The sequence below is a fragment of the Leucoraja erinacea genome, chromosome 9 (assembly GCF_028641065.1).
Source record: "Leucoraja erinacea ecotype New England chromosome 9, Leri_hhj_1, whole genome shotgun sequence".
Taxonomy (NCBI): Eukaryota; Metazoa; Chordata; class Chondrichthyes; order Rajiformes; family Rajidae; genus Leucoraja; species Leucoraja erinaceus.
This window is the reverse complement of record NC_073385.1, coordinates 65,497,959-65,509,363: the sequence shown is the minus strand read 5'-3', so window position 1 is coordinate 65,509,363 and position 11,405 is coordinate 65,497,959. Positions and strand designations below refer to the sequence as shown.

Sequence of the window (11,405 nt, the reverse complement as noted above, 5' to 3'; positions counted from 1 at the left end):
CATCTTAATGCCTAAAGAAGTAAAGCAGGTCGAGAGTCCACAATCTAAATGGAAACTGTCCATAATTCGAAATTTGATTGTTAAATGGAAAAAGCTCAATCTTACTAAGATTTAGTTATAACCATTTGTGAAACGACCTAAATTGATTAAGTAGTGCTACTGTTGCAGGAATAGAATTTCTGCTGGGTTAGAGGATAAGATAATGACAGATTCATCTGCATAGAGATATAGCTTATATGTGGTATTCCCACGGACAATACCATAAATATTGGGGGCTTCCTTAATAAGTTGGCCAAAGGTTCAGAGCAATATCAAAACAATAAAGGACGTAAACGGCAGCCCTGTCTAGTATCTCGAAAGAGCCTAAAGAAAGGGGATCTCTGAGTTATTGGCAAGTAAGACAGAAAAACTTGAGGTCTATGATATATCCAGCTTGAATCCAAGAGGATAAATTTTTGGACTTCATTCTTCCCAAATTTTTCAAGTGTTATTAATAAGTATTCCCAGTCTATCAAATACCTTCTCAGCATAAAGTGAACATGACCACATTCTGGAAGTTTATTTGACGCTGTATATACCAATATTCATTTAATCTCCTAAAGGATGAATAACGATTTTTAATAAAACCAGTATGATCCTTCAGAAAATAATTTTGCAGTAAAATATTTCCAATCTCATAGCAGTATTTTTGAAAGAAGTTTGGAATCTACAATTTGGCAGGGATTATAGGTCTCTATGGTGTCACTTCAGTAGGGTCCTTTATCTTTTTTAAATAATTAAAGAGATAAAGGCTTCATAAAAGGCTGGTGGGAATTATATCTTAAAAAGGCTCTTTAAAAACCTTGCCATAGCCGGGGGGGGGGCAGTTAAGGAAATTTGGCAAAATACATTTTAAAAATTCCACTGGTAAACCCATCTAAAAACAGGGGCTTTACCAGATGCATCCCGAAATTGTGGGGGGGGGGGGGGGGGGGGGGGGGGGGGGGGGGGGGGGGGTGGTGGGGGGGGGGGGGGGGGGGGGGGGGGGGGGATGCTTTTCTGTATTTCTTCATCGTGATGGGTTCAGCTCCCAACAGAGACTCATTATGTGTGCGTAAGGTATAAATCCTTGGACAGTATTTATTAATTTCATCATGATCTACTGTCGAGTGGACCATCCCGTTTAAAATCTAACTTTGGCTGGGGGGACACAGCTTTTCGATGATGTCAAGTAATTTGCAATAATTTAATACAATGTATCATAAAATTACTTTTGGGTTTAAGTAAGTTGATTCTCATTCGGTGTACTAATAACAAATCATGTCTCAATTGAAGTTCAACTCTATTCTTATAGAGCTCTCGACTAGGAGCTTTTGAATATTTTTTACAATTTCTTTAATCCTTCATCATGCCAATAACTTATTTCATTTTTTTTTTTTTTTTATCCCACGAGTATGAAATAGTGGTCTACTACTAATTGCCTAAAGGCATCCCAGACTCACAAATTGGATAGTTCTCAGTATTGTTCAGAAGAAGAAGGCCAATCTGATCTTTAATAAAATGACCAATATTCAGATCTTGAGCAAAAGTAATAATAATTAATACTAATATAAATTTATTTGACTAAAGCGCTTTTAGACAACATCAGTTACCACAAGTGTGTAACATGCTGGAAAGAGGGATCACAAAAAGTTATTACAAACTACTAAAACCATTAATACGACAGGGACTATAAAAACAGTAAAAAGTAAAAGACATTAAAAGCACTAAAACAGGAACATGTCAATCCCGCTTGGAGTGCATACTGTCGTTTGTGTCCTTGGGCAAGACACTTCACCCACCTTTGCCTGTAAAGGGGGCTGTACGGCGGCAGGCGCGGGCACCCGCGACGCCCTGTGTCCTCCCTGCACCAGGGGAGGATGCTTAAAAATGCATTTCTGGTTGTCTCTGTACTGGCACACTGACAATGACAATAAAATGAATCATTTCATTTCATTCATTTCTCAGCCAGTGTCGAAAGCCATTTCTGCCTCTACATAAAAAGTGAGTTTTTCAGGGAGGGATTTAAAGATGGACAGTGAAGGGGCCTCGTCTGATCTGCAACTGGCAGGGTGTTACCGAGTTGCCGGGGGCAGCAACAGGAAAAGGCTCTATCCCCTCTGAGCTTCCGCGGAGGGACCTTGGTACCTCAAGGAGCAGCTGATCCGCCTGACCATGGAGTCCGGGTAGGAGCATATAGGTGGAGCAGCTCAGAGAGGTAAGGCGGGCGGGCGAGGCCATTCAAAAGATTTAAAACAAATAAAAGAATTTTAAAATTAACTCGAAAAGTGCACTGGGAGCCAGTGAAGGGAGGCCAAAATTGGCGTAATGTGCTCCCTCTTTCGAGTTCCGGTTAAAAGGCGAGCGGCAGCATTTGGACCCCAACTGGAGACGAGCCAACGAAGCTCGTGAGACTCCAGAGTGGAGTGCGTTACAGTAATCCAGCCGAGATGAAATAAAGGCATGGATTACTGTTTCAAAAATGTAGCGAGTGGGGAACAATAATGCCCTGAACAACATCTAGTGAATTGGCAGTTACAGTAAAACCATTATCCAGACCTTAGATAAATGATAGACCGTCGACATTATGGTGAGCCATGCAATATTAGAAGGTCATAAATGATAGGAGCAGAATTAGGCCATTTGGCCCATCAAGTCTACTCCACCATTCAATCATGGCCGATTTATCTCTCCCTTCTAACCCCATTCTCCTGCCTTCTCCCCATAACCCCTGACACCCGTACTAATCAAGAATCTATCTAGCTCTGCCTTAAAAATACCCACTGACTTGGCCTCCACAAAATTCCCCAGATTCACCACCTTCTGACTAAAGAAATTCCTCATCTTCTACTTCCTAAAGGAACGTCATTTAATTCTGAAGCTGTGACCCCTAGTCCTAGAGTCTCCCACTTGTGGAATCATCCTCTCCACATCCACTCTATCCTCTATTTCACTATTCGGCACATTTCAATGTGGCTCCCCCCTCATTCTTCTAAACTCCAGCGAGTACAGGCCCAGTGCCGTCATATGTTAACCCACTCATTCATAGAAACATAGAAAATAGGTGCAGGAGGAGGCCATTCGAGCCAGCACCGCCATTCATTATGATCATGGCTGATCGTCCCCAATCAATAACCCGTGCCTGCCTTCTCCCCATATCCCTTGATTCCACTCGCCCCTAGAGCTCTATCTAACTCTCTCTTAAATCCATCTAGTGATTTGGTCTCCGCTGCCCTCTGTGGAGGGAATTCCACAAATTCACAACTCTCTGGGTGGAAAAATGATTCTTCTCCGGGGATCATTCTTGTAAAAACCTCCTCTGGACCCTCTCCAGAGTCAGCACATCCTTCCTCAGATATGGGTGCTCACAACTACTCCAAATGCGGCCCTGACCAGCGCCTTATAGAGCCTCAGCATTACATCTCTAAGGTAGGATTCCTAATTGAGATGGGAGTATTGATAAGAAGGATACGTTGAGGACAGAGCTGTCACTGTTAAATCAGTTACAGCTGAGTCCAGTAATGGCAGGGACAGTGCTGGTGTTTCTGGAGAGTCCAATCTCATGATAGAGCAAGTATGGGTACAACAGTGGCATCCAAGAGTGGACACACTAGAGGGTATGCCTACTGAGGCTTGATGGATCAAGGATGTAGCTGAGGTGCTGAGTACTATTCACCAAGGAGACGGACTTTGCGGACAGTGAGATCAGTGTGGGGAATACAAAATATGCCAGGGCAGTTTGAGATAGAACAGGAGGTTGGTGCTGAGACTCTTGAAGAACATTAAGGTGGATAAGTCCCAGGGCCTGATGGGATCTATCCCAGGTTATTGAGGGGGGCAAGAGAGGAGATTGCGGGGACTGGACGAGGATCTTTGTTTCTCTCTCCAGTCACAGGTGAGGTCCCAGAGGACTGGAGAGTCAGTGGCCACTGTTGTTCCTTTGTTTAAGAAGGGAAGTAGGGAGAATCCGGAGAGCTACATGGCCAGCGAGCCTCACTTCAGTGGTGGGGAAACTGCTGGAGAGAATTCTTTGAGATAGGATTTGCTCCCATTTGGAAGAAAGTGGATTGATTAGGGGCAGAGAGCATGACTTTGTACACGGCTGGCTGTATCTCACCAACTTGGTTAAGTTTTCTGAGGTGGTCATGAAGGAGCTTAAGGTAGGACAGTGGATGTTGTAGATACTCTGGGTGGAGGTCTGTGAGCAGTGGAGATCTGCAGTGACCTCTACTGTTTGATATATATAAATATATGACCTTGTCGTATACGTAAGGTAGACAGACAAAATGCTTTAGAAACTCAGCGGGTTTCTAAAGGCGGCATCTATGGAGAGAAGGAATAGGCGACGTTTCGGCTCGAGACCCTTTTTCAGACGTATATGTAGATGGGTTGGTGAATAGGTTTGCTGGTCACACCAAAATTGGAGCAGTTGCAGACAGAGAGGAATGCTGTCAGAAGACACAGCGGGATATAGACCAATGGCGGCACGGTGGCGCAGTGCTAGATTTGCTGCCTTACAGCACTAGAGACCCGGGTTCAATCCTGACTATGGCTGCAGTCTGTATGGAGTTTGTACATTGTGCCCTGTGGGTTTCCCCGGGTGCTCCAGTTTTCTCCCGCACTCCAATGACGTAAAGGTTTGTAGGTTAAATGGCTTCGGTAAAAATTGTCCCTGGCGTGTTGGAATATGTTAGTGTGTGGGGTGCGCTGGTCGGCACGGACTCGGTGGGCCGAAGGACCTGTTTCCACGCTGTATCTCTAAGCTAAAAAACTAAGATTGCGGAGTGAGGTTGGAGGTTGGAGGTTGGAGGCGCTGGGGGTGCAGGGGGGGTCACTGGGAGCTGTGGGGGTCGCTGAGGGGGGGCCTGGGGTATCGGGGGGGCTGGGGGTAGAGAGAGAGGGGAGGGAGGGGGGAGGCGGGGGGTACAGGGGGGTCACTGGGAATAGGGGTGCCGGGGTCACCAGGTCTGGTGCTGGCTCGAAGGGCCGAATGGCCTCCTCCTGCACCTATTTTCTATATTTTCTATATTTCTATAAGCTGCTGAATATGGAGGAGAAATGGCAGATGGAGTTTAGCCGAGCAAGTGTAAGGTGATGCACTTCAGCTGATTGAATGTGAGGAAGGAGTATATGGTCACTGGCAAGACCCTTAACAGCATTGGTGTGCAGAGGGAGTCCAGGTTTATAGCTCATTGAAGGTGGTAGCACAAGTAGATAGGATAGTTAAGAACGTGCATGGTATACTTGCCTTCATTGCTAGAGGCATTGAATACAAGAATCAGGAAGTCATGATGCAGGGTCTGTGTCCTTTGGTTAGGCTGCATTTGGAGTACTGCATGCAATACTGGTTGCCCCATTACAGGAAGGATTTGGAAGTTTTGGAGAGGATGCAGAGGAGGTTTACCTGAATGCTGCCTGGTTTAGAGTTTCGGCTACAAGGAGGGGTGGGATAAACCTGGGTAGTTTTCTCTCGAACATCGGAGGTTGAGGGGAGACTTGGTAGAAGGATGTAAAACTATGAGACGGAGTAGGCACTCAGAATCCTTTTTCCCAGGGTGGAAATGTCCAATGCTTAAGGGCAGAGCTTAAAGGTGAGAGGGGGTTTATAGTTGAATGGAGATGTGCGGACAAGTTATTTTACACAGAGCTCCAGGTCCCCATCTACTACTGGGGACCAAGAGTGCATTGCAAGGGATGGTGGTGGAGGCAGATACAATATTACAAGATACATGAGACATTTATTTCTCACATGTACCAATTGGTACTGTGAAATGTGTGGTCGCCATACAGCCATATGAATAATAAGGAGCACAGGACACGATAGTCTTTAACACCGACATCCCCACACAGCGGGATCAAAGTTTCCCACTGTGTGGGAAGGCTCCAAAAATTCAGTCATCCTTCTCTGTTGTCCTCCCGTGATCGTGGGGCTCCCGAACCACCCGCTGTCGCCGCTACGGGGCGGCCCGATGTTCAGGGCCGCTCGCCGGGGAGATGGAAGTCCGACGTCGGGACTGGAGGACATCCTCAGCGGCTTGGACATCCGAATCGGCCACCTCCTACCGGAGTCTGCGACTCCCAAAGTCCACAGGCTACGCTGGGCGGAGATTCAACGCTGGAGGCTCTCGACAAAGGGTTTCAGGGCTCCGCGATGTTGAAGTCAGCGCCGCCCACTTTGGAAGCTCTACGAACCACAGCTCCCCGATGTTGAAGCAACGGCCCAACACTATGGAGCTTCATACGGCGATCCAGGTAAGGCATCGCCCGCTCCGCCGTGGTCCGGTCTCCAGTCTCCAGAAGGAAAGGCCGCTCCAATCCAGGTGGTAGGCCGTGCGGAGGTGGGCGAGGACGCAACTCGGAGAATAGTCACGTCCCCCGCCAGGAAATGACTTGGAAACGGTTCCCCCCTTACCCTTGCCATTTAAGAGGCTTTTAGATAGGCACATGGATGTGCAGATATAGAGGGATATGGATCATGTACAGGCAGATAAGATCAGTTTAACTTGGCATCATGTTCGGCATGAACATAGTGAGCTGTACTGTTTAATGTTCTATGTTTTAACAAGCAGTAATACTAACTCTTGCTCGGCTCCTGAATGAGCGGTCTATTTTGACTGAGTGATTCGGGCCGTGCAATGGATCGTGATGTATCAAACCACTTTTCACACAGTCCTGCTGTAAATGATTCTCTTATTCTCTGCTCTGGCAGACGGTATCCACCGCTCCTCACTGATCGCATCCGAGGACCTACTATTTTGCCTAGATAGACACAAAAAGCTGGAGTAACTCAGCGGGTCAGACAGCATCACTGGAGAGAAGGAATGGGTGACATTTCGGGTCGAGACCCTACTTCAGAGTGAGAGTCGGGGGAAAGAAAAACGAGAGATGTAGACGGGGAGATACACAGTTGTGGAGAGGTATAGAATCATAATCATACTTTATTAGCCAAGTAAGTTTTGCAACATACAAGGAATTTGATTCGCCATAGTCATACCATTAAAAAGCAACACAACACACAAAATACATTTTAACATAAACATCCACCACAGTGACTCCTCCACATTCCTCACTGTGATGGAAAGCGAAAAAAAGTCAATCTCCTCCCTTCTTTGCCTCGAGCCTTCCGTTAACGGGACAATTTCGTCTCCCGTAGCCGGTGGCGTTCGGGGTGATCAAGCTCCTGCATTGCGGGGGGAATGTCAGCTCCCCCACGCTGGGCGACCGACCTAGGGTCGGGGCTGGTCGAACCTTCTGTGACTGGAGATCCCGACATCGGTCTCTACCCGAGACTGCGAGCTCCTCGAAGGTGAAATCCGCATGCCGCGCGCGGTTGGAGCGTCGATCCCAGGCAAGGGGTCGGCTCCGATGGTAAGTCCACGGCCCCGTGGTGGGGCTCAAAGTCAGTCCAGAGCAAATGAATGAAAGATTTGCAGAAAAGTAACAAAGACTCAGGAAACAGGCCATTGTTAGCTGTGGGCTAGGTGAAAAACGAGCTACAGACAACAGGACGGCTTTGAAACTGGTACCACGATTTGTGTAGGAGAGGGACAGAGAGAGAGGGTTACTTGAAGTTAGAGAATTCAATATTTTCCTCATGTCTGCCTTTTACCTTTTGTCAACATTTAAAAGTTGCCAGGGCTAATATAGCAGTTTACAGGGCATCTCATTTGCGCGTCACGTGAGAATCGCAAAATCCTGGGGCACCGCTCGCAACCGTGCGTCACCGCCTATGCCACCACGCCTCACCATGCGCTCGTAATGCACGCCATGCGCGCATCATGTGTTGTGACGCGTAAACGATGTCGCATAAATGACGGGCAAATGACGCCCAAGTGGGACAGGCCCTTTCCACTTCCTTTCCCAACCTACTCTGGGTAATTTATACACCTCAAACAAACCCCCCCTCGTAGCTCCAAAAACCACCACCCCAGCCTCTGCAACATGCTGGAATCCCTCATTCTAGAGAGATTCTATATTCCCTGGATTTAGAAAACCTCAAAGTGGAAACATCAAATCCATCAAACTCTAGCGAGCAACACCGGAAATTGGAGAAACAGCACCTCATATTCCGCTTGGGGAGTCTGCATCCTGCGGGCATGAACATTGAATTCTCCCAATTTTGTTAGCCCTTGCTGTCTTCTCCCCTTCCTCAGCCCTCGGGCTCCTCCTCCTCCTTTTTCCTTTCTTCTCCCCGCCACCCCCCATCAGTCTGAAGACGGGGTTTGGCCCGAAACGTTGCCTATTTCCTTCGCTCCATAGATGCTGCTGCACCCGCTGAGTTTCTCCAGCATTTTTGTGTACCATCAAACTCTATCTCAGTTTTGAACCACCTCTACCTGGTCACCCCACAGTATTTCCATTTATTATTTTCATAAATATCGAGACCATGGCAATTTCTTGCCTTGAGAATTGTATTCCATAGAAATGATTCCCAGTGCCAGGTTGAAGAACCCGATAAGTCACCTTTTCCTTCTCTCCATAGGTGCTGCCTCACCCGCTAAGTTTCTCCAGCATTTTTGGCCACCCAGTGCCAGGTTCGCATGTTTACTGACTTTATTAAAGTGGTAGCTATTTTACTGAATCAGCGGCAGAGACCCAGGTTCGATCCTGACCTGTCTGTGTCAGAGGAACTGCAGATGCTGGTTTACTCCGGAGATAGACACACAATGCTGGAGTAACTCAGGGGGACCGGCAGCATCTCTGGAGAGAAGGAATGTGTGACGTTTCGACTTCAGTCTCGACTCGAAACGTCACCCATTCCTTCTCTCCAGAGATGCCGCCTGTCCCAGTGAGTCACTACAGCATTGCGTGTCCATCTTTTGGCAAAGATCATTTTGTCTGGAATTTCAGAGGCTGAGAGGAGACGTGATAGAAGTCCATAAAATTATATAGGCTGACAGTAGGGTAGACAGTCAGAACCTTTTTCCCAAGGTGGAAATGTCAAGGACAAGAGGGCATAGCTTCTTCACACTGAGAGTCAGGGGCGGGGAAGTCTAGAGATACGGAAGGATAAGGTGTGAAAACAACACATCAAAGCAGACGATGATCAAGGAAATGCAGAATGGTTCATTGTTTGTCAGAGGTGACGGCTGTGATGGGTGGTCTGTATGGAGTTTGTACATTCTCCCTGTGATTTAGTTTAGTTTAGTGAAAACAGGCCCTTCGGCCCACCAGGTCCGTGCTGACCAGCGATCCACGCACATTAACACTAACCTACACCCACTAGTGATAATTTTTACATTTACCAAGCCAGTTAACCTACAAACCTGTACGTCTTTGGAGTGTGGGAGGAAACCGGAAATCTCGGAGTAAACCCATGCAGATCATGGGGAGAACATGCACGTTCTGTTCAGACAGCGCCCGTCGTCAGGATCGATCCCGGGTGGCCGGTGCTGCATTCGCTGGAAAGCAGCAACTCTACTGCTGCGCCACCGTGACTTTCTGGGTGCTCTGGTTTCCACTACACTCCAAAGACGTACAGGTTAATTGACTTGGTGTAATTGTACAATGTTCCTAGGGTGTAGGGTAGTGTCAGTGTGCGGGGATCGCTGGTCGGCACGGACTCGGTGGGCTGAAGGGCCTGTTTCCGCGCTGTATCTCTGAACTAAACTGGACTTCGATCCTTCGGTTTCATGGAATACGAGGACACCTGCTGGCAGTGTGAGTCAAAGCATATCACCTCATCTGTGAAACACGGTGGGTGGGGGTGTTATGGCCTGGGCATGTATGGCTGCTGAAGGTACTGGCTCACTTATCTTCATTGACGATACCACTGCTGATGGTAGTAGCATAATGAATTCTGAAGTGTATAGACACATCCTATCTGCTCAAGTTCAAACAAATGCCTCAAAACTCATTGGCCGGCGGTTCATTCTACAGCAAGACAATGATCCCAAACATACTGCTAAAGCAGCAAAGGAGTTTTTCAAAGCTAAAAAATTGGCAATTCTTGAGTGACCAAGTCAATCACCCAATCTGAACCCAATTGAGCATGTCTATTATATGCTGAAGAGAAAACTGAAGGGGACTAGCCCCCAAAACAAGCATAAGCTAAAGATGGCTGCAATACAGGCCTGGCAGAGCATCACCAGAGAAGACACCCAGCAACTGGTGATGTCCATGAATCGCAGACTTCAAGCAGTCATTGCATGCAAAGGATACGCAACAAAATACTAAACATGACTACTTTCATTTACATGACATTGCTGTGTCCCAAACATTATGGTGCCTGAAATGGGGGAGGGACAATGTATAAACACTGCTGTAATTTCTACATGGTGAAACCAAAATGTATTAAAATGGCCTTTATTAAAATCTGACAATGTGCACTTTAACCACATGTGATTTTTTCTATTACAAATCTCAAGTTGTGATTTAAGGCAAATAGATAAATGATGGGTCTTTGTCCCAAACATTATGGAGGGCACTGTAGGTACGGGTTAGTGAGTAGAGATATCAGGCAACTGAACCAATCCTACCACAACTAGAGAGCAATCCTGAACCTACTATCAACCTCATTGGTGACGCTCAGACTATTTTTGATCGGACTTTACTGGCTTTACCTTGCACGAAACGTTATTCCCTTATCATGCACATATACACTGTAAATGGCTCAATTGTGAGCATGTATTGTCTTTCCGCTGACTGGATGGCAGGCAACAAAAGCTTTCCTCTGTACCTCGGTACACGTGACAATAAACTAAACTGAAAGGTAGTGATAAAATATTCACATTTACAGGATTAAGTATGAAGGGTTAGCTCCTCTCGAGAGCAAGCTGCTGGAAGGACGTGATCCACATGAGTCTGCTTGGTTACCAATACAGGGTTGCCATGTGAGGCCTGGTAATATCGCTGCAAAAAAAAAAACACATCCCTCCCCAACGAACCCAATATATTTTACTCGTCCTTGGGCAGAAAGCAAGTGGAATGACCTCACCCACCCCAAACAGCCTCAGGTACACCTGTACTTAGGGTTGCCAAAGATCTCACTCCCAAATAAGGAACAAATGGTCAAAATAAGGGACAAATTCCCGACGGCAATTCGCTGGCCGACTGTGCCGTGGCTGGGTGAATGATGAGTTGGCCCGGGTGCTGGACTGCACACAAAGCCCAGCCGGCCGGGCCAGCTGAGGAGTTTTGGTCCAGGAACCGGACTTTGCACGCGCCCCAGACTAAAACCCCTCAGTTGGCCCACCGGCTGGGCTTTGTGTTCTGCTGCACGCAAAGTCCGGCACCCCGTCCAACTCATGAACCGATGATCTGCCATTAGAAGGAGGGGTGGTGGTGTCAGCGGTAAGCGAAGGTCCGAAGGTCGGGCTGCCGACCGACGGGGCCACGGGCGAGGTGCTGCTGCTGCACTCCATGGGCTGCACTACGTCAGGACGGGT

General features: G+C 47.3%; 1 protein-coding gene across 1 annotated transcript in view; it reads right to left on the bottom strand.

Moving 5' to 3' along the window:
- The window catches only part of LOC129700609 (delta-like protein 4), a 29,441-nt gene extending 23,162 nt beyond the window's left edge, over window positions 1–6,279 (bottom strand). Inside the window, exons 1-2 of the mRNA XM_055641227.1 lie at window positions 6,261–6,279; window positions 1,821–1,939 (exon numbers count right to left, since the gene is read on the bottom strand). Of these exons, the coding sequence (XP_055497202.1) occupies window positions 1,821–1,939; window positions 6,261–6,279 (138 nt within the window). The remainder of the gene's footprint in view (window positions 1–1,820; window positions 1,940–6,260) is intronic.
- Between the last annotated feature and the right edge of the window lie 5,126 nt (window positions 6,280–11,405).